Source organism: Vidua chalybeata, chromosome 2 (genome assembly GCF_026979565.1).
Source record: "Vidua chalybeata isolate OUT-0048 chromosome 2, bVidCha1 merged haplotype, whole genome shotgun sequence".
Lineage (NCBI taxonomy): Eukaryota > Metazoa > Chordata > Aves > Passeriformes > Viduidae > Vidua > Vidua chalybeata.
Genome location: NC_071531.1, coordinates 29,435,266 through 29,459,467, shown reverse-complemented (window position 1 = coordinate 29,459,467; position 24,202 = coordinate 29,435,266). Strand labels below are relative to the sequence as shown.

At 36.9% G+C, this 24,202-nt stretch overlaps 1 protein-coding gene across 1 annotated transcript; it reads left to right on the top strand.

Moving 5' to 3' along the window:
• The first annotated feature begins 1,198 nt into the window (after positions 1–1,198).
• IL18R1 (interleukin 18 receptor 1) lies at positions 1,199–17,656 on the top strand. Its single transcript, XM_053935372.1, has 10 exons — positions 1,199–1,247; positions 2,277–2,517; positions 8,145–8,322; positions 9,236–9,389; positions 9,900–9,962; positions 12,138–12,294; positions 12,474–12,607; positions 13,412–13,573; positions 15,144–15,302; positions 16,945–17,656. The coding sequence occupies exons 1-10, from the start codon at positions 1,199–1,201 to the stop codon at positions 17,343–17,345; spliced, it is 1,698 nt and encodes a 565-aa protein (XP_053791347.1). The 3' UTR covers positions 17,346–17,656.
• Positions 17,657–24,202: the final 6,546 nt, after the last annotated feature.

The following is a 24,202-nucleotide window of genomic DNA, read 5'->3' as shown; positions in this document are numbered from 1 at the left end:
TTCATCTTCTTGCAGTGCTTTAAGGGATGATGGCATACTTTTAAAGAACTGAGAAGAAAGGTAAGAGAGGGAGGGCAGCTACCCAGTTTGGTGTCCTGGAATACTGCTGGAAATGCAGTAGCCTCCTGCCTGCAGACTCTTCAGGTCACAGGAACTTTCTGACTCTAAATCTTAGGGCAGTCTCTTAAAGTTTGTGTTTTCTCAAATTGCAATAGGTTTACCCAATAAAAAATAAATGGATTGCTAATGAGATTTTTTTGGCAGATCTCTCAGATCTCTGAAATACATCTCATATGTGTTTGTCTCATCTATCCATCCATGTTTGGGTCACACTAAGCAAGGTCATCTGGTTTGGATTCAGGGGTTGAACTGAGCTGATTGTGTATCTCACCTGTCTGTTTTTTAAGCAAAACAGAGGCTGAGTCTCAGGAGCAGCTCTGTCTTTGGTTGTCAGTTAACCTGCTGTTCTGAGGAACCTCAGAATATGCTCCAAGCCAGTCTTACTTAGTGGTGTTTTTCACTTGCCTTTGAAATAGTTGACTACACATGAAGCAACTGAATATAGGCTGCTTCTTGTCCTCCCCCTCAGGGGAAATGTTAGAACTCTCAGCTGGAGCTTATTGCCCCTAAAGACCAAATTGTGAAAGAAATGACATGTCCCATTGCTTTCCAACAGGCTCAAAGCTAGCCATCAACATATCCAGTCTATAATATTGTGCTGTTCTCATTGAAGGCAAGGGAAGTTTCCACTGGCTGTTTCTAAAAGGTCCAGTCTTGCAAAGTTTATTCCCTTTGTGGAGATAAAAAAGCACGGTCCTGTCCTTTGGTAGGTATCTGCTGGCTTGGGATTTGAGTGCCCTTGTAATACTGCAAAATGCATCCATGAAATAAGAAAATGGAACAAGGAAATCCTGCAGTGCTTTCTGAATTTGAAATGAAATTGCAAAGAAAAAATCTAGATACATTACCTGATGTATGAAAATAGCTGTTATGATAAAAATATGTAGCTTCCCATTTGGAAAACCCTCTTCAGCAGCAGGCAATAGTTACACTGCTCACATGCTCAAAGGAATCTGTTTCACTGGACTTGTGGTGAACTGTGAATATTATTTTTTGTAGACTTTCAGACAAGCAGGAGCAATTCAGTTTCTTTTTTTTTTTTTTTTGAAGAAGAAGAAGTGAGAAATAACTCAAGAAAATGACTCTGATGATTTTTTTTGTCATGTTGATCATGGAATCTGCCGCTGGTAAGTAAAAGTCTTCAGTAATAGAACATTCAACATACGTGCCAGCTTCTTGACAGTTGCTTGCAGTAGGACAAGTTTTGTTTTTTGCAGCCAAGAACAAAATCTTGAAGGTTTGGCAATTACAGCCCAGCTCCAGACTTGGGAAATTTGGTCCTAAACACTAAAATTATGAAATGAAAAAGAAAGGATGCTACCTGGAGAAACCTGATGATGTTGTATGTGACCATGACCATATGAAGAGACACAGCAAACAAGAGAAAGAGCCTGCTTCTTCTTGTGCCATTCAGAAATGTGGTCATAATAGCTGCTAAACAACAATAATCTCTGAGAATTTCAGGAGAAAAAGAGACTGAAGGCTGATTTTATTTTTGACTCTTAATCCTTGATCATGGTTCCATTTCCATACTTCTAATAAATTCTGTATGCAAAAGTAAATTTGGGAAATTTGTTTGGAAAGGCAGACTTGAAGACTAAATTTTACACACATAATCTAATTCCAAGGCAGTTTTCCAAAGATATCTGAAGTTTTTCAGAAATATATCTACATAATGATTCAGTTTTAATTAAGAAGATAAGGAAATGCAAATGTTAATTTATAGGCTCTGCTTTTATCTCAAACATATTTGTCAAGTGAAACCATATGTGAAGAATTTCTCCTTTCCTCTTCCATTTGTGGCAGCTGCTTTACTGTAGAGTGAGGCCAGATTCTGCCCTTTGAGCCAATGTGATTCTGACACTGTGGAACTCATGTGAAAGAATTATAGAGATAGGGAAATGTCTTTCTATTTTTAGCCCTTCCTTTTCCTTCTGGTGTTGCTTTGGTAAGATAGACTAAAGGTTTGGAAAAGGCTGAGTTTTTTAGTAAATATTGCAGGAATAAATAAATAAATGCTGCCAAACCATTTTACTGAAAGAAGTCTTTTTATAAAATACCACCAGCACAGCAAATCACTTTAAAGTCAGGCTAATGCAATTTTCTGAAATAAGTACTTGGCTTCCTAATATATCTTTTTTCCCCTTTCTCTGAAGAGAAGCTGTGTCCCCTTCGTGCCTCCATTGATGTTTTAGAAGGGGAATATTTTTTCCTTTGTTATCTTGAGTCAAGGCAAGAACATTTTCAGGAAGAAGCATACACAATAAACTGGTACAAAGAAAGTGCTGGAAAGCAGCAATTGATAAAGGAAACACACAGAATTGTTTCACAAATGAATTTTCTGGAGTTTTGGCCAACTGAACTCAGTGACTCTGGGAATTACTCTGTCATTCACAGGTGAGTGCACAACACAATAGGTAAATGTCTTGCCTGTGCACATGTCTATGATGAAGATAATTTCTTTGTCTTGTTTTCTATAGCTAGTGTCATCCATATAATAGGGGCTTAGGGAACTGCTCTAACTGCTGTGTCATTTCCTACTTCATTTCACAATAACTATCAAAGTAGACCTGTAATATTTACAAATAGCTATAAGGAGTTTCAGCCTTTTAAATGCTCTGTAAACCTTTTGATAAGGCAAGTAGCATTTTTGCTGGCTTGTGATTAATTACCTAAGAAAAAATGAGTGTCAGGCAACCCTTCCATTCACTGTCAAAAAAAAAAAAGGGAAACATTTGCTTGTCTTCTTCCCCAGACTTGTTCTTCCTTGCTGTGTTTTGTGGTCTCATGAGGCTTGCCAAATCATCTAACTGTATAGTAAAGATGAACCATAGCATAGCTGAACTCTGCTTTCTGTGCAAACCTTTACCTGCATGGAGCCATTCAAAGGGCAAATGAAATAACTGGATTTGACTTCTTACTGCTGTAGAACACCATGGTTAAATGGAGAAATAAGGACAAGCCTCCATTATTTGGTGTCAATGTTCATTGGAACACCTTGAAAGGGACTAAATGAAAGGTTTGCTGCATGGTGTTTTTATGACTAACTTGCACTAAAGCCATAAGTCAGCACTTACAGTTGAAGCAATGATTAATTTGAAGCAGATCACCTTGCATGTAATGATTTGTGCTGTTCTCCAAGTAATATTTTTAAGGTTCTAGCCAGGTTTATAAAGCATATAGGACTGTGGATACTGAAAAATGCTCTCCACGTTTTTCCAGAAATATCACAGACTCAAGTTTGATAGCTTACAGTTCTAAGATAGTACTTTTAAAAATAATATCAGTAAGGAGATAACAGTAATGGTACATGAAAAAAAAAAAACCAACCAAATGTTTTCAGCTTCCAAGTTGACTTGGATGTTAACAATTGAAGTCTATCTTAGATTAATGGTATATGAAATGCAAAATATTTTAATTGTAGGGTAAATATTGAGAAAAAAATTATTCATCAATGTTAAATTCAAGAGGATTTTCTTTAGGGATGATGAATATGGTAGTTTGTCTAGTTTGTTGTGCCACTTTGTTGTGTTGATCAGTTTCCTGTATGGTCACTTCACAAAAAAGTTATTGAATCTAAAAACTCACTCCAATGCCACCTAATGAGTGTCACAAAATGCAGAATGACTAATTTCGGGATGGGGAAAGATAGGTGGAGATCATACCTGAATTGCCACTGAAGGAGACTGCCATAATGAGTCTAAAATACAGGGCAAAAGAGAAGAGAGCTGTGATAACCCCAGCCTTAATTCGCTATTATTGTGGTTTTCTGATTACTTTAAAGACTTGGGGTAATGACAGTAAAGCCAGAGTAAATCACAGGAATTCTACAAAATTAGTATGAGAAAGTGTACATCTCAAAACTGAAGGAAACAGCCTTATATACAGAAGAAGAAGATGACAAGAAAAGAAGTGAAGTAAAACTATTAGAATGAAGTTTGTTAAAATGAGTAATTGTTGGAAAACACAAAAATGTCAGAATCCTTTATGAAATTACTTGATTTACTCATTTGCTTAAGAGAGAAACTCAGAAAAAAAAAGTTTTGATTATATCAAAGCATTCATTTGGAATTGAGAGTTTTGATTTTCTCCTTTTTTGTCTTGTCTTCTAGAACTATATTACCTGCTACATTATAAAAATCAGTTTTGAAAGAAAGTATTTTTGAGGAAAAAAAGTCTTATTCTGAAACAGCTTTCTTTTTTTTTAATTTTTAAATTTCTGTCTGTTGGGCCCATATGACACTGACATTCATTTTCTGTTAGGATCAGAATGATGCCAGAATCTTGCAATCCTCCTGTGAGAATTCTTCACAGCTCTCACTGCTGGAACAATAGGCATAAGGGAATTTTTTAAATGGGATTTTAATGGGATCTTGGGCTTAGTTTATATGATGGTTCTCACTATTGGCAGGCATATTAAATGAGTTACATTTCAGGAAATACAAAATATTATTTCAAAAACTGTCTTTTGCAGAGACAGAGGACTTTTAGAAGTTTCCGTAGGGAAAAGTTGTGGGCTGTTGTGGACTACTGAACTTGTTTAAGATTTAATACGAGTGAACGAGTGGAATTACTTTAATTTCTGAGTATTTATAGTAGGTTAAAAGTTTTACTTTTGAAAGAAGATATGCTAAATATATTTTTATTTATATTTTTAATTTTCAACTATTTAGAGATAGGTATTTGTAAGCTATATGGGAAATAATTTTCAGAATACTTATAACTGTTTAGGCAATTTCAGGGAACAATGTGACAATTACAGATTTTCAAGAAAAGCAGACAACATGTTGACAGATTTTGCAAACTAATTAAATGTAGGATTTTTTTTTTTCTGATGGGTTACAACTGACAAATATGCAAGAAGCAAAAGGTGAAAGTGATGTTTTTATGATATTTTAACCACTTTTTTTTTTGCTTAAAGAGGAACCAGAAGTTTTACAGTTAAACTAGATGTGTCCTGCTGAGACACACATAGATAGCTGAAGTGTGCTTATAAGTGTGTTGACATGCTCACATGTGTTTGTTAGTACACTAGACTTAGGATACAAATTCAGGAATCAATGGACATCACCTATAGGCCTGAATGAGTCTATCTTCAGCAACATTCTTGAAAATAAAAATTGTACTTATAGTAAGTGTGGTAAGCAGCAAAAACTGTGTCACTGGTCTTTGGAAGGATTTGTAATTTGTATAGGTTTTTTTATAGCCTGTATCCTGTGGCTGTCAAAGAGAAAAACAGAATACAAAAAAGCAGGTCATCGGGTTGCTCTATTTTGGTAACCTTGAAACTGAGAGAACTTAGAGGTTCCTGAAAAAACCAAAAAACTACAGATAACCACGATAAACACATGATAGATTTTAAAATCCAAATATTGCTCAATTTTTCAATATGTTTAGAACAACTGAAAGCCGTGGGAACATACATATATAGTTAATACTGCAACTTGGAAAGCAGAGTGACAATTTCTGCAGAAGATTGCAATATCAAGATAACACTGGCTTGTTGCAGTAAAATAGCTAAGGGATTACTTAGATTTGGCTATGTATCCAGTAAGCTTGGTTTATATTCTCTAAGGGCTTTCACTTCCCTGTATTATCTTCTGAGTCAAGCTAGATTTTGTTGTTCCTTCTTGGTGCGTTTGTTGGGGGGAGATTGAAAAGCTGTTAAACCAGAAATGGTTTTGTTCCCGACAAAATATCACTGAGGACACTCAACAAGTGAAAACCAGGGTAAAAATATATAACAATTCTGATACTATCAGTTTAAAAAATACAACTAAATGGGTTTTTTGTGTGTGTGTGCACTGAAAACCATGCTATATGGCAGACAACTAGAAATTATGTACAAAAAAATTCATCTTTGTTTGCACAGGTATAGTTTTAATACCTTCCAGGGACATTCTCCTTGCCAGATTTTGGCTCATCAGGTAGAATATCTTGATCCAGTTTGAGTGGTTTCCTCAGATAAGATCACAGAAGAAAGCCTCTGTGGAGTAACAGTGCTGGGGAGAACATGTGGCTTCATGGACCCTTTTCTTTCATCTGCTGAATCTAGAGAGTAAAATAATTTGCATTTAATGGCTACATCTGTAATTAATTCTCTGACAGTATTCAGATTAATAGAGTGATGTCTAAAGAAACACACAGATTCAGTGGAATTAATTGGAATTAATGTTTATGTCCACACCTAAACTTATCTTGGGTACTTTTACTGTCAAGGAGGGAGAGGCCTTTCTGGGTCACAGCTGATCTTGTCCTAAACAAAATATATAAAATAGGTCGTATAAACTGCACTGTGACAGGGTGACTTCTGACTGTGGTCCCACTGCTGACTGTGATTAGTAGCTTTGATTTAAATCTGTAAATAAGATGTTGAAGAATCGGTGAGAAGAGCTCCACCCACCATGAATACCCACATGAGCTTGCCTCTGGTGGAAAATCTTTGGTAAGACTTTTCCTGTTTGTGATAGCATAGTTAGCTGATTTACCAAAACCACTATATTTTGGTTTAAAGAGTCAATTACAATTAGGAGTAATGAACATCTCAAGTGAGTAGAGAACCTGTGTAGCTTAAAAAAGGACTACAATGCAAAGAGGGTAAGCACAATACATAAACACATTTGCTTGGGGAGCTTAAAAAGCAGAAAAGAAACAATTGAAGACTTGGTCTAAATTAATCATAAAAATGATGTCCTAATAGCTCTTCTGAATCTTGTACACTCAAAAGACAGGTCAAGAATGTGTTTAAGCTGATGTACTTATCAGAGATGCTTCTCCATTCCAAATCCTTTGTCCTCTTGGACTTTCTCATTTAAATAATTCTTGACTAGTTGCAGTTCTGGAAGAAATTTATTTTTCTTTTCTTGGAGGCAGAAAGATTCAAACATATTTATGAAGATATGATTGACATTGGAGGGAAGTGCTCTGTGGTTGCTGCTTTTCCTTTGTCAGGCCCTGCTTGTTCAGAAAACAAATGAGAGCTCCATGCACTAATTGCAAAATCTCACCCATTAACTGACAGAATCTCACCCACTAACTGACAGCGGCATATGGCTTTCTCTTAAGCTCTAACTTTGCCAAATAAAAGTCCTTCAGGTTCTTTGGTAGTCATGTATTTGGATATATCAAACAGTGAAATTACAGCTATAATCTGATTCTTTCAAGGAATATATGGAGAGAACCTAGTGGATATCTAAATGACAATGATCAGCTCCTAGAGAAACAAAAGAGGCAGTTTTGGAGCATATTTGTGTGATCTTTTATAGACACGGCATGGAATGTGATAACTCTGCTGCAGACATGATAGTGCCTGACTTTTTCAGTCAGTCTGAGGTGCTCAGCTGCTACAGATCTCTGATCAGTGCTAAGAGATGCATCCTTTCTAAAGTGCCTTGTTTTGCAGACATGCTTGAATCCATAAATGATGCTATAATTCATGAGACTTATGGAGTTTAGAAATATTTCCAAAATACCATTTAATTCCAAAGTATTTCAGAATATTCCAAAATACCAGCAGAATATCAAACAATCAATAATTGATTAATGTTGCTTTTTGAGCAATACCAGACTTGCCTATCTTATTTCTAATTTTACAAATATATTTTTCTGTCATATATATATGTTTTTAATCTTAGCAACACAAAGGAAATTAAACCTGCAAAATCTTCAGATTATTCAAGGTCCAAAATTCTTTGATGCTCTCATGTAACTATGGATGATGTCACAGATTGTTGCATCCTTGTTCAGGTCAATATAGCATATATTGTCATGTTCCATAGATGTAATTGTATTGTCAAATGTTTTGCAATCATGCATTTAGTTTAGGTAACCTGTTTGGCTAAAGGAAATTACACTTCTTTGGGAGTGGGAAAGTGATAAATGGATAATTGTGTCACTGTAGATGTACTTTTTACCTAACAGATGTATTTGAGAATTTATTTGTATTTTGTAACTCACCAAGCTGCATTATTTTAGAAATCTCCTTTAGAAAGCAAAACTGATTTTGCTATATTTTTTTTCCTTAGCAATGGAGAACAAAATTTCACAATTCAAAAATGGACATTGAATGTACTTGAAAGAAATAAAAGCAGCTGTTTCAATGAAAATCATTTAACTACAGAAATTAAAAGTGCTGGAACTGGTCATTCACTGAAATGCAGCGATTTGTCTGTCTATGAAAATGACAGCATAACATGGTATAAGGTAATTACTGAAACAGTGTTACTCCAATCATTGGCTGTAGAAACAAAACATCTGATTGCAGGGAAATATTAATTGCAAACAAATTTTTAGAAGGATCTACAAACATTGTAAAGCCTTAATTTCTCATGAAATTAGGGGGAAAAACATTAGACAGATATACAAAGCAAAGCTTTTGTCTGCTTTCCAATTTGTTAAAAAATTATACCTGTTTCAGAAGTTATTAAACTAGTAGTTTGGAATGATAAAAGATCTGATGTGCATGTCTGTTTGCTGATTTTGGCAGCAGCTGGTTTAGCCAGCTGCTACTTTGCTGATACAGATATTGTACTGATGCTAAATGAGATGCCAAGATTTATATTTTACAGTTGGCACGTACTCGTAAAGTAATTGCGAACTTTTCAATTTTGCTGTTTCTGAACAGTTTTTAAGTGTGTAACAGATCCAGATCTGTTCATTTTTGGTGAATAATCTCTTTGGGGTGTGCTCCTTATTCCTCTCAGGTCTCCTGGCTGGAGTAACAGATCCTATTGACCCCAAGATCAATGTTTCAGGAAGGGATTTTGACTGATTTAGTACAGGCATCTGGAGTAGCCTGGCAAGAATGATTTACAGCCTTGTTCTCTTGGCTTTTGGGATCTGGGAGGATGGGACCATTGATGGATAGGGACACAGATTGTTGTGTTTTCCTCAATTGCAGTGTTCTCAACTTCTAATGGGTTAAATGTTCAAATGTTGAATAAAAGTGACCATGAGTGAAAATTGAGCCAGCACCTCTTTTGGATCAGACACATGTCATTGAGATAGTGAAAAGGTGATGGTAACACTTTGTTTAAAAAAAAAAAAATCTTAATTTCTTTAATGTTTTGAATGCATGTTTGCTGCAGAATAGTATTTTCTGGTTTTATTGATGCAGGACTGTAAGAATTATGAACATGAAACAGAGAGGGAACTAAATTTTAGAACCTTAACAGTACAAAACTCTGGGATATATACCTGTAAAATTTTAATCAGTCATGAAGGAACGATATACCACAGCACAAATACAATTAAACTTGTCGTAGAAGAAGGTAAGAAAGCTTTCTAAAATTTTGAAGCATACTTTTTGGTTCACTTTACATAGGAGATTTTAAATTGCAGTTCTCATTTGATAAATATATACCAAGGTGAACTAGTCTGGTAGTCTGAACTACTTCAGAATAATCTGAGAAGTAAAAAATCAGAAGTTAAGATGAAATATTACCAATTTTGGACAATGTATTTAGTATGTTTTCCATGTAGTTTTTTTTTTTTCAAAATAGCTGCTCTAAGTAAGTCATACAAACTTACTAAGAATTTTGCATAAGAGCATTTCCAACCATTGCAAATTGTACTCTGTATATATATATATGTGTGTGTGTGAAAAAAATTCAAAAAGACATACTGGGTTTTAAGCTACTCAGTAACACAAGAATCCAGATATTGGTCTGTGAATTTAATGGAATGTTTGTGATTAATTTTATATATAGAGCAATTATGTGACTTTTACTGTGGAAGAATGTAAGTGAGGTATGACTTCAATAGCAATACTTTTATTTTAGATGCACCGGAGGCTTTCACTTTGGAGATAGTTGGACGTCATGAAGTGATTGAAACAGAAATAGGTATGAAAATAATACAAAAATCTTTGAGGTAATGACTCTACCTACATGCTTTTGTTCTGATTTCTTTATGGTTGATGGTCTGGATAAGTGTAATTAAACTAATTCATCATCCTGTATGTGGTCTAACCTCACATCTGGTAATATTTTGCCTAGTGTATTCTATGATTGATACACAAGTGCACTAAATGTACCCTTTCAAAGAGGCAGAAGCTGAGGTTGCTGCTACAACCTGCAAGAGAAGGTGGTGGTGGTGATAAAACATCTCTCCATGGATCTCTTTTGTAGAGAGAAAACCCCATGAAGTAATGTGTAAAAGATGTATGGTTTACTCAATGAATAGCAGTCATGAGTAATCCCACTGATACCTGATGTGGTTGAGAATGTTATTCTTCTGGGAAATGAGGAGTGTGAGGTGTGACAGTCCTGGCAACATGTGCATGTACATCTGTACTGTCAAGAGATCTTATCTGTGCTTCTAGCTGGAAGTAGGTTAGATAAAATGATCTGCAGGCTTCACACAGTCTTGGACAGGTTCCAGGATATTGTGATTGAGGCTGTAATTAATTTTTTAAAACAGAAATTTACCAGTCTTTTTCCTGTCCTCTTCTCTCCCCTTGCTTCTCTCTCTTCTGGTTACCTAATCCTTCCTTTCAAAGTCTTCCTCTGTGGCTCATACCTGTATCTCATTTACTAATCTAGGACCTCAGGTGCTCATTTTCCTTCCTTCCTACCAATACTGCTTGGTAAGTCCTTTTCCCAATTCTGTGATGCCTCACACCTTCCAACCTCCCAGAATGCCCTTCCTGCACATTTCCTCCTCGTTACTGTGCTTGTCCCAGCTCATAGAAGTTTTCAGGGTTTGGCATCAAATGCTTATGATCTACCTGTCTTCCATCCTTTACCTGCCTTGATAAGATCAATTGATAAACTCATTGAACTACCTGCTAAGTGATGAGATAGATGGCATGGTGGAGAGTGAAGGGAATTTAGGATGAGCCAGGTCCAGAATCTTTAAATCCTATAATTGCTTAGGATGGTGTTCTATGATATTTGCCTCCAAATAGCTGTTGTGTATGGTGGAAATGCTAGAGCTGCAAGGCCAATGATACTAGGTTAGGTCTGTGCAACTCTAATTTGGATTTCTAAGGTTTGAATCTGTGATGGCCAGTTTTTCAGCTGGATCTTGCTTTGAAGGCTCTAGAAGTATCTGATAAGTCTTGAGAAATCAGCGTCGTGTGCTCTTAGAGAATTGCTGGGTAGGCCTTGCTTACTGGAAAGTATTTGTGCATGGTCTGAAGAAGGACTAACACACATTTTTCCTGGCTTAATAAAAAGCATTCTGGATGTGTTCCCTGGAAATTATGCTGCAATAGCCTAGAAACTGTGGTTGCAGCTAACTTCAGGTCAAGCTTCCCCTGACAGAATTTTAAAAATCTCACACTCCAGAGTTGCAGTCTTCTGGCCTTATTTTTTCCAAGTGTAGAGTTGTCCTTTTAGTTTTGCAGTTTCTTCAAACTACTGGAACTTTATGGGGGGTTCCTGTCAGTTACACTTAATACTTTGAAATGGGCCAAGTAGCTGACTAAGTAAATGACTTGCTCATGTATTCAGGAATTTCCAGTTGTGATACTGAGATAAGAATTTGTTCTGTGCATGTTCAGCAGGGGCTTTGGTTTTGTTGAGTAATCATATATAGTTTCCCTATTATAATTAGCTGGTTGTAATTCCCCTTACCAGTTACTTACTTTTACCTGGCCCTGGAGCACTGGTGATAGGTTTTCCTCTTCTGTTCTCAGCCTGCAGAACTGTTTTATAGAATCAGTCTGGTTTATAGAATCATAGAATATCTCAAGTAGAAGGAGGCCATAAGGATCATCAAGTCCAATTCCCTTTAGTTCTTTAAAGCCTGAAATTTCCAGGACTATTTAAACCCACCTGGCTGTGATGATTTATCTGAAAGAAAGCAGTGGATGACTGTCACTCTGCAGCAGTGCATGATTGCTGAGGTCACCACCTCAGTGCAGGTGTAACAAGACATTGAGCAGGGGCTACAAAATTCAAAAAGGAATCAGCTTATAGGATATGTTTCTTGGAAAGCTGACACTTCACTGCATTGTGTACATGAATCCAACTTCTCACTAAATCTTCCCATGTTATGCTTTTTTTTTTTTGTAGGTAAAGAAGAGATACTCAATTGTACAGGTTTCTTGGGTTATTATATGCAAGAAGATGCCAGCCTCTACTGGTTAATTAACCAAACATTTCCAGTACAATGCACAGGTATCCCTGAGAATGAACCTTCAATATGTGAAGAAGAACTCAAAAAACTACAGTAGGTTTCCTGAAAATGCTGTATTTAGTATGTGATAATGTCCTACACTTTGTGGAACTGCAAATTCACTAAAAACCACAGTGTGAGGGTTTTCTCTAGAACTTTTCCTCAAAATCTGCCTCTCAGGTGATTGTGGGTTTCTGTACAGATAGTGTTGCTAACACCATTCCTTGTTGCAGGTTGGGAAACAAGTTCTATATCACAAGGCTACTACGAATTAAAAGCATAAGAGATGAGGACATGCATCATAATTTCACCTGCATGTTGCAAGCTGATGAAACCACACAGATAAAAATTGTAAAACTAAAGAAAGGTATGGCATAATCTAGAAATAATGTATTAATCAGCCTTCTCAACCCTGAGGGCATTTTAAAACACTGCTCCAAATACTGTCTGCTTAAGAAGGTCCTCGCACATCTAGTGCTGGACCTAACAACCCCTGGGTGATTCCTCCTGCTCTCAGACAGGGACAGGAGGAGTGCAAAGCAAAAGAAATATGGACTAGAATGAGCATGTCTTGAGAATATCTTCACAAAGATTTAAGTGTTAAAAATCTGTATTTGGAATGAAAATTATCAAGGATTAATAATAAATAAATAAATAAATAAACAAATAAATAAATAATAGTAATAAAGAAAGAGACTAGAGAGAAAAAAAAAAGCAAAAGTATCTTGGACAAAGAGATTAAATAGGACATTAAGGACTTATGGATGGGACTGAGAGAGGGGTGAAAGGTAGATAATAAGAGGAAATAATAAAAAAGCCTGAAGGAAGCTCTTCACAAAAGTGAGTGACCATCATTTAGGGATGCTATACATCTATGAGGATCTATAATGTCAGTCTTGATCTCACATACTCTGCACACACATAAATGAACTGTATGTGGTTGCATCCAAGATTGTTTCTCCTGTTTTTACAGTAAAACATGGTTTGTAGTTTCTCTCTATCTTAGGACCAGTGGCAAGCATATGTGCTTGAAGTATTAGCAGGAAAGGATTCCCATCAACACTGTGATTTTTTTGAGGTGATTTTTAGGTGCCATTAGTATTTGACACAGTAATCTTGTCATATAATACTCTTTGTTAAGGCTGTAATTTGCTTTTTTTCTCTTTTACAGGGAAGATTCAAGACTTGCCAGTGCATGTATTTACCACTGGAATGGTCCTTGCTCTGCTATTTCCATTTGTTGCTGTAGCTGCAGTGTTTGTGTTTGTGATGTTTAGGGTTGACTTCGTTCTGTTTTACAGAAATATATGCAGGAGAGATGATACTGCTGGAGGTATGACTTTGCTAATGCTGACATTGAAATAAGCATACTGATGAAGAATATTTTCTGGTAGGCTCTATGAAGTAATCAGCTTTGATGAAGACTAAAAAATTATCTTAAATCCAGGAGTGGTGTGAGAAGAAACAAAGAATATATAAAAGAGAATTTGATGGTCAGGTGCTAATGTGTGCTTGTTGTATATGTGTGGCAATGACAACAGACAAACCCAGTGAAGAAGCTCCCTCTGGAGCAGGAAGTGGAAGGAATGTGGTCGGATGTTGTTCAGATGAGCTCTGTTCTGCTACGTTCTTCATCACAAAAGTTGATAAGGGTGGAAAGGTTTTCAGTTGTCTATCCATGAAGAGGATGAACACTGAAATTTTCAGATGGGCAGACTGACACAAGTTTGTTTTCACCTCACTGATGCCCTTCAGTAGGGTGAAGCTTAAAATGTTTCCTTGACTGTAGAGGCCATTGCGTGTTTATAGGTTTGTCACTACATGCACTTAAGCATGAGTGGGAGTGCACATTACCAGTGTCTTACCAGGCAGCAGCTCTGTGGCCTTCTCAACAAGCAAACCCAACAATTACTCAATTTTAGGAATTATTTTTATAAAAATTGTGGTAACAAAACTTGTGGTATATATAGGTTTGATTTTCTTGGCCTTCCTTGGTCTCTGAATCAGCTTGAATATAACTTGAATTAACTGCAGTTGGAGATTTTTTGGTGGATGTCATTTATGCCTGCCAATGTTATTACCTACCTGTTGATATCAGCTACCACAGTGACTTACACTCACTCAGGCAGGATCTCTGAGAACCTGGACTATGCTGCCCTGGAGGATCTGCCTGTTGGGGAGTAGGAAATCCATTGCCTAGTATCTAGGTGTGGGGTCTCATGGAGTTTATTTTATGCTTTCTCTTATGAACTACATGCAGTAAAGTATTCAGAAAGGGAAGCAAAAAAGGGCAGTTTAAGAAGAAAAGCCACATGTTCTCGTATATCAACCCTGATAGTTGCTCTGTGGCAGTGTTTTGGACCTGGCCTCTGGACTGGTCTTTGATTTTCTGTTTGTAAATTAGTGCCCCAACCATGACCAGACATGGCATAGTCTCATAACAAAAATAATTAACTGGTTTGTTCTCTCTCTTGATGGTACCCATTCCACTTGATACTCTTTGTACACACAGTGTACAATAAATGTTGAAATCTGCAGTATCACTTAAATAACAATTTTTTCAGGTTACAGACACCTTTTTTGCTTCCTTTCATGTCTTAATTTTCACAGATGTGACATTAATTGGTTAAATTAATCTGATTTTATTTAAAAACTACCTTAATGCAGAAAGGAAATATTTTCAAGTATTTTCCAAATGCAATCAGACTCTTTTGTATCAACCTTAAATTTCTTCAGGACATTTTTGAATCTGATGAAAAGTGTTTGAAGACTCTTCAGAAGAAAAATCAGGAGTTTCTTGATGCTTTACCATCGAGACACTAAGTTTGAAAACCAGAATAGTGAATCAGATACTGGATTTCTAATGTTTGATAGCAAGACAACAATTGTTGATTTATTTTCAGATGGAAAAGAATATGATGCATTTGTGTCTTATCTGAAAGACTGTGTTTCTCCTACTGAAGAAGAGAGAGAATTTGCTTTGAAGATATTGCCCATGATATTAGAAGAAAACTTTGGGTACAAGTTATGTATATTTGAGAGGGATGTATTCCCTGGAGGAGGTAAGTGTATTGAATATTCTTGTCATTAAATAGGCTAATCGTTTTCACACATAGGTAGGAGTCTATAATTAGAAGGAATTCTGTCACATGTTGTGCATTGAAAGGCTATATTTTTCATTTAATCTGGACTGTGTGCATGCAAAGTTTGGTTGCAAACATTTTACATGTTTTATAGTTATATTTATGAATTCATATACTCTTACACACACATGCACACATAAATCACTAATTACAAAGAATCAAGATGAAAATATCAAAGAGCAAGCATCAAGAAGGTTTAGGAGAGGACACAGAAGATATCAGATATTTCCCAGTAATAGTGTTTTTTCTCTGCTTTTGCTGAGGGTCAATGAATGAACTCACATTTATTGCACAGAGCATCTGATGACTCTGGTACTAGTTATTCTTAGGTAACTTGTATGTTTGCTGTATCTTCAGCGCAATGGTTGAAACCATTTTCTGAATGAAACAGGTGCCATAACAAAATAGAAATAAAAAATGGAATTTCGTTTGCCTATGGATGTATCTGGCATCTGCCTTTTGCTTGAATAAAGGGTACTATGAGTTTCCATTTAGTCCAAAGATACAGCTGAGGAATAGAATTTCATTTTTCAAACTACAGAACAGTAAGATCAGTTAGCTTCCTTCATTAAGCAGGATCTTGTCTCTTTATATCTATTCCTGAAAAAATTTTCTAACCTGAGAGGAGCCACAGCTTCTCCAAGCCCTTTTTTATTACGTATTCTCTTTCTTTAAGCCTTAAAAAATTGTTTACTGAAGTTTGCAGTCTGATTCTTTCAATAGTTTTAGCTTATTTCCTTTTCTCTGGTCTGATCCATTGTGAACATGTAAAATAGAATATTTCCTTCTTTGCAGAGGAGCTTTTGGTGTTGTAATGCCCTTGTCAGCCTCCAGAAAACTGGGGGAAACTCATTTTTCTCTTCATTAGGTTAGTTCTGCAGTTTGCTTTGCCTTTCTCTACAAGTCATGTTTTCTAGATCTCTGGTTTGTGGAGACTTTGTCCCATGGTGTTCAAACAAGCACTAGAAGCTGTGCATGAAAATTCAATTGGTATTTAAAGGGTATCACCATTCACTTTCATTCATCACTTTTCATACCAAAAGTCATCAATCTAAAACACAATTGGAACACCTTCTGTCATCACATGCTGGTCTTCTCAGCCCTGGATTATCTGAAATAGATTTGGGTGTTTGGTGTCATAAAGGCAGGTGTAACCCCAAGATTACAGAATACTTGGAGAGAAGTTGCTGTTTGTGCCTTTCTGTGGAATCACTCCAATGGTATCTATTAGGAAAGAGCAAAGAGATGTCTGGTTGGGGGAAAGTTAATTTTGCTGTCACCTTCTGTCCATGTGACTACTGCCAGACAGTAGTCTAGAGTAGATGGAGATTGTAAGTAGATTTATGTCTGCTCTAGAGAACAATCTTTGACCATACCTGACTTACTTTTCAGAGACTCCTAATTTTTGATACATAGTAATCTCTTCATAAGGACAGGATGCTTACATGCTGTCACTTTATAAGAGGGACATCTTTGGTACATATGTGAATTTAAAAGATAAGTTGATTTGGTCCCTATCCTTTCCATTTAATGTAACAATAAATTTATCTTTGATTTGCAGCGTTTGTTGATGATATCCATTCATTCATTGATAAAAGCAGAAGATTAATCATTATACTGAGCCAGAACTACGTTTCTGACAGAGCCATATATGAACTTCAGAGTGGATTGCATAAAGCTCTAGTTGAAAGAAAAACTAAGATCATATTAATTGAATATATGCCTATAAGTGACTACAATTTCTTGCCAGAATCACTGTCACTTTTACCATCAAAAAGGATGGTTAAATGGAAAAAGGATAAATCCCTTCCCGTGAATTCCAGATTTTGGAAGAACCTTCGGTACCTGTTGCCAGCAAAGCCTATCAAGACAAAGACCAAAGGGCACTATAGTAATCTTGACTTAGGCTCAGAAGCTTCTCAACCCTGGACTGAGGGCTGTGACTTTAATGCAATCGTATAACAATTCTGGAGACAGAAGATGTAGCAGAAAACTGTGTGTTTTGCTAACTAATAGAACTAAATGAACTAATATTTTGAGAAATAGTTGATTAAGAGTCCAGCTCTGAGATCTGAGAAGAATGCAGAAGTTACTGCAGTGGCCAGGATGATGTTAACCCCAATTAATAAATCCCATCCCAGAGAAGGTTTCCTCAGCAATCTGCAGAAGGTGCAGAAGTTTCATTCTGCTTAGGACTTACCACATGGCATAAAGCACAATAAAAAACATTTTTATTTCATGATTTTCAGTGATGTTGAATGATGCTATTTTTACTTGCATATACTTTTTATATACTTCAATATATACTTCAATAAATAAATCAGCACTTGCAATCTCTTATTATTATTTAGATGCCCTTTCTTTTGTATTTTGGTATTTTCTAAGGATCGTAAGTAGACACAAACAGATCCTGCCTTAAAGAACTTGGCATGCAGGCTTTGGGCAACATCAAGTAGAAAAAAACCCAAGCCAACAGATAAAAGGGAGGTTAGAAAAAGCGGGGCAGTTTTGGATGGTTTAACAGTATTTACTACTGAATTGTACATGGTCTACGACTGGGAATCATTTGAAGGAATGGTAAAGACTGTTTGCATCCTATTTCACTGGGAAGACTGCAAATGCTCATTTTGACAGGGACAAGAGGGGGGTGGGATAGAAAAAATAGTATTTTGTTAATGGATTTTGTTAATTGATGCCACACTGGAATAAAATTCCCAGAGAGGTTGTGGGGTCTCCCTCAATGGAGATAATCAAGAACTGACTGGACATAATTCTGTGCAATGTGCTCTGGGATGACCCTGCTTGAGCAGGTCAGATCAGATGTCCCACTGTGGTCCCTTCCAAACAGACATGTTCCATGATTCTGTTATATCCTGAGCTGCCTTCAGCTGTTGCATGTAGGGGATTTAGGTGAAAATGAGGTTTTTGGTGTCTATATAGACTCCTAGTCCTTTGAAGCTCTTGTCTTAATATTGTTTTTTAAAACAATGTTAGAATAACTATCCAAAACTATGCTAATCCTCCCTTATTATTAGCTGCCTGGCAGAAGATACCAATCTGACATAAATTCCTGGATAAAATGGAACCGTATTTCCTCCTAGCATCAGTGGAGAGAAGTCAAGGGACAATCATTTTGGAAGATCTTTTGTCGGGTTTTTAGGAAATCATCAAGGCTCTGCCCACTCTTGTCATTGCCTTGCATGCCATTACTGCTGATTTTGAGAAGGCATCTCTTTTACAGTGACACTTAATTCACAGAGGCGGAGGAGCTCCATTACCTTCTCCGTGCACTTGAAAACACAGTTAGAGTGATGGACGTCATGACAATGTCTCAAGTTTCATGGGAATGAAACATTGTTTGTCAAATAGCCTTTAATCATGCATAGTTTCTGGAAGATGTTTAGGTAAAAGAAAAAGCTAAGTATGTATTTCCAAAATGGAGACAACACTGTTGCCAGGTTAAGAGGTAGATGAAAGGCAAACATTGTAGTGACCTTCAGATCAGCTCTAGGAGGTCTCCTTTCTGTCAGACAACTAAAGAACTATGCCAATGTAGTTCATAGGCAAAAGCCATTCCCTGGTGTAAGCTTTTACTGAAGAAGATTTCTCCTCTGCAGATGTGTGCCTTTACATTCCAAATCTCAAACCTATCGCAATGTTCAGTTCTTCTCTAGCAGTGTTTCCTGTGATTCCTAGTCACAGATAAGTTTTGACATTCTTTGTCAGCACAGAAATGTCATCAGACAAACTAGGCACATCAATTTTCTGGCCAAACATCTTACAGAAATGTTACTAACTTTCCTAATACTTAACTGAGGTATTAAACTTTCTCCTCAGCCATGTAGTTTTTAATATACTGTCGTCAATGTATTGCCTAACAAATTAAAGGTCAAATGTGTTTTACTACACATGTTACTATGGATGGTGCTCATGGTTTGTTAATAGCTCTGGACCAAGCCTACCCTCTATGAGAATCAGCTACTATAAATTGAAATTGAATTTGCCATGGATGCCCCCTCACCTCAGCTTGGAGAGACAACATGTACCTGCTACACCCTATGAAGATTGTACCCTAAAGCCTGTGACACCATACAGAATTTGACTGCCCTGAGATTTTACAGAATAACAGAGGATTATACATAAAGAAGATTGAAAGCTAAATGGCATTAACTCCCAAGTTGTTTGAATGCCAGCAAAGCAGATGCACATTGAATGACAACATCTGTGAAAGGGGAAGTATTTTTGCACAGAAAGGTATTGTGACACAGTCACTTTATAGATGATCCTCACTGCCCATGATGCAGTGGCAAAGGGGGACAAAGAAAATTAAGGATCAGTGGTAAAGGGGAACAAGGGAAATTAAGGATATACATACTCATACTAATGCCAGATGTTGTTCTTATTGCTCTTATATACTGAATTGCTGACATTAATCAGGTAATGCCTTATTTTTGTTTGCCAGTCCATAGAGAAAAGGAACTTCTAATATTACTTTTATAGACTGTAGTTGTAATGATTTGCCTCATCATGTATAAGTGAATTTACATGATAGTTGAGTTGAGGTAATGGGTCATTTGGTTTGAGGTAATGGGTCATTTCAGAAGACCCTCCCATTTAGGCACAAGGTTCAGAGCCACAGCTAAACTTAGCCAGTCTTGACCAACAGTTTAGGCCTAAAGGTTTAACAGCACTTAATTGATAGCTTAAGTTAAGCAATTTAACTTAAAGGATTAATATAGAATTTACTACAGTACAACAGTAACTCATTTACAGGCCTAGCATACATATTTAAGTATTTTAGGAGAGCAACATTCATAGTACATGTACTATAACATATTCACACTCGCATGCACGCAGACCTAGAGAAGTATATATCAGGTATCCCTCAAATTCAGTGAAGTGCTCCCATCAGATGATTTTGGATATTCTCAGTGGACAAAGGGCTGAGCCTTGAGCAGTGGGGGTGTCAGCCCAGGTTTTGTTGTTGTCTGGTGATTCTCCAAGTATAACAAAGTTGAGAGTTCACTGGCCCTGAGAGGGAGATTGCTGGTTACAGCCAACTCTGGTCCTGGAGAGCTCAAAGGGTCCTACTTAGGACTGCTGTTTGTAGGGTTGCAAGAGAGTGGGCTTTAGTCATAGTAATTTTTCATCCTAGCCACAATTTGGGTTGGAATCTTTCTTCAAGAGAGCTCAATCCATGTGCTGTTTGAGGCCGAGGCCTACTGAACACTTCTCAGCTCATAGTGTGACCTGATGGGCTGGGGGGAGAGATGCACCATCACAAACAAGTGTCAAAAATCAAGCTTAGGGTATGAAGAAAAAATGCAAAAAAAAAAAAAAAAAAAGCAAGTGTGGTTAGACCACAAGCAACCAATATCTCATTTGTAATTTAGGAAGATTAAAACAAAGCCAAATCCAAAAAAGCTATTGAAATATGTAATTTCCCTGAGGAGGACACAGATGGGATCAGTAAGGAGACAGCTGTTGCAAGCCACCAGTCTTGAAATTTCTTGTCTCTCTTTCTATGTACTATAACATAGTTACTGGCTGTGAGAACATGGTCTGTGTCTGCATTTTTTTAGTGTTGCTGGTTGACCGCTTTCCACTAGAAACAATACAGGCTGGAAACAAAACAGTATCAATTCTTCTTGTCTATTGATAATTGTAACATAAATGTAGGAAGAATTAAGACTATTGTGTATAGCATCATTGCTGTAGGATTGTACTGTATAAGGGCTGATAGCTTCATAAGGTTTGTTGGTTCAAGGGTTTTTTTTCCTACTAAAAGTACTTCTGTTCCTACATGACCATCTGCATTCTTTAGAGATATTGGAGAGGCAGAACTTGTGAAACAAGAATAAATTCTCCCTCCTAAGCAGCTATGTCACTCTGAATCCAAGCATAAGGACAAATCCTATCAATTCCACCATTCTCCAGATTGTAATGAAAGCAGGAGATTTGCAGAAGGGCTGGACAGAGGGAACCTTAAGATTTGCTGGTTCTGTTGCAGAGCAACTGATGATGCCTGCAGAAGCAAGTTGTTACCGGTGTGTTTACTAAACTTGAAGGTAAACACAGTGGTTGCAGTCAGCAGTCACAAAAAAATAGAGCACCAATAAGGATGTTCCAACAGATTCTGGGAATCTGTTGGAGCAGACACTCCTGTATTTGCAGGGCAAGGTTAGTGTTCACTGGATATCTCAGACCGTAAGGGTACATAGTACCCTATGTAAGGGTACATAGTTGATTTATGCAAAATGGTCCAGAATTTTATGTTTCAAATCCCGAATTCGGTAGATTGATTCCTCAGGTAATTAAAAATTGTTAGAAAATAGAGATTAACAGTTATGAAGATAGATGTGTGTTTCTGGCCTGGAAGGTTACTCTAGACCTGTTGTTTTATATTGAAGTTGTCCTTTTCTATCTTGATTTCTCAGAGAGTGTAAAAAAAGTTGCTTTCTTTTTAGAGACAACTATGTTCTGGCTTGCAGACTTTAAAAATGTTTGAAACATTGCCTTTCCTAACGAGATGCTTGTGAGGTACTTGAAAAGCAATCAATATTTTGAAAAAGAAAATGTGATTGTATTTTTGGGAAATAATTTTCTGAAGTAGAATTAGATTGGGTTAGCAGTTACCAAACTTTCTGCAGTATCCACAACTTACAGCTTCCTGTAGTTCAGCAATCCAAATTTTCTGAATTTCAGTGAAAGCAGCTGCAAATAGGCACAATAGTATTTTTTGTTCGTTTGTTTTGTCAGCTAAATATATAAAAAAGTCATCACAGGGTTTTGTCTCTTATTGTTTGATCTCCCATCTGGACTCTTCAGGTGAGAATTAGTGTAATTCAGCAAGACAGTCCAGTGTAATATACTTTTTGCTTGTAACCTATTAAATATAAAAATAATAGAGTTCAGTACATTGATGCCTTAAGGTATTTCTTAAAGACAATAAAATAGATGTATGGGTTATTGCTGTATTGCTTTCAACCACTACCATAACTAAGCCAATTTCAGTGGTGTGCTGGAGACCTCATTCTACTATAATGTTACAAAACTCTTTTCTATTCATTGCTGGGAAATTGTAGCTGTTTTAGGGGTTTTGACTAAGGTGAAGGAATGCTGTTCCATAAGAGGTTCCAAAACTACTTGTAATGCTGTACAAACCCAACTTTTTAGAAACAGTTGGGCAAATTCAGAAGTAACTGTGCCTAGCCTTGAAGAGCAGGCAGTACATACTAGGAATTATCTGAATTTACTAGCAAAAAGATCTCTTGAGGACTTCATTATGAGACCTCATTACGAGACCTCCTCTTTCAGGAGACTTGAAAGTAAATATTTAGCTCTCAGCTGTGATAGCAATGTCACTATTTGTGCATATTGGGTTGATAAGCCATACATTAAGCATATTTATCTATGTAATATATAAGGAAGATACCAGCTTCATGGACCAGCAACAAAAATTCATCTACAAGGAAGGAACTCATACACTGGAAATGAAAACTTGTGACAATCTCAGGAGTGTCTCCAGCTTCCAGCATGATGAAGGAAAGACAAATAATGAATTGCTTCCAGTGAAACAAGATCTTGAGACCTGTGATGTGGAGCCATTGAGGATCAGCAGGGGAACCATGAAAAGGGATCCTAGAAGAGTTTAATTGCTAGTTTGGTAAAATGGCCAGGGAAAGGAATAGGAGCATTTTTACCAAATGCATACAGGAAAAGAAAAGCACTAGAAAGAAGAGCTGTTCAAGCTAAGGAATGATATGCATACAAGGACGTGTCCTTGAATAAATGTATAATGGGCATTAAAGCCATTATAAGAGTAAGGTCTCCCGTGAGAGCAAAGGAGAAACTACTCTGACCTACTTTGAAGCTGAAGTACAGTAAGTTTCTGAAAGAAAACCAAAAATTCAGCAGTGGTCATCTCTGTCAGGTTTATGTTTCTTGGCTTGCAGTAAGCAGGCTGGACTATCATGGAAGGTAAGAAGGAATTGTCATGGAATTTGAGGTGCTAGACAATCTTTTCTAATTAACTGCTAAGAATTGTGAGAGTTAAAAGTTTTGAAAGGTTTGCATGGTGAGAACTTGTTTTGCTATTTCTCTGTTGGCATGTAGCTATTCAGTTATTAGTATATTCAAAGTACCTCTGTGGCTCTAGATATGTTAGTCCCTGATGCCCAAGGCAGAATTCACTGTTGTGCAGCAAATTGATGGTAAGTAACACCAACTTCCTTTATTTCACAATCACCCACAAGTTCCAGAAACCACCTATGACTGTATGTTATTTCACTAGGTACATAAACTAGTACAAAATGGACAGAGGTTCATGTTTAGATATTGTTCAGACACCTCCTGCAACAGCAGAACCAGCACCACTGACTCAGTATAGAAGATAATCGGAGTGGAAAATTTCTTACCCACTAGGTGTTAACCATAGCTGGGCAGAGGAGGAGGTGATGTGTAAATGTGTCAAGCCAGAATAGTACCAGAATAGTAAAAAAACCTAATCCTCTCAGCACTGCAAGTCTACCCTGCATACACACTGAGATGGTACGTTTTCCCCACTTGAGCAGAAGTGAGATGGACAAGGTAAGATAAAGCCCTCAAACTTGACTTTCCACAGGGGTGGAGAGGTAAAATTTTATGGAGATATAGCATAAAGTGTGCTAAGTTTTAGCAGAGTGGGAGGGTAAGTGAGTAAAAGGCAAGAGAGGGCGGGGAGAGAGGGGAAGCTGGGAGGATATTCTGGAGTGGTCCTTTACCCTCTTCTTTATGCACTTTGCCTTGCAGTCAAAGATAAATATGAACCTTGGAAGTGC

Bases quoted from the DNA above. Each gene is read 5' to 3' on its own strand.
- IL18R1 (XM_053935372.1), top strand. From the start codon at position 1,199: ATGACTCTGATGATTTTTTTTGTCATGTTGATCATGGAATCTGCCGCT. The intron at 12,608-13,411 runs GTATGGCATAAT...TCTCTTTTACAG, and splicing joins AATTGTAAAACTAAAGAAAG to GGAAGATTCAAGACTTGCCA. The intron at 15,303-16,944 runs GTAAGTGTATTG...TTTGATTTGCAG, and splicing joins GGATGTATTCCCTGGAGGAG to CGTTTGTTGATGATATCCAT.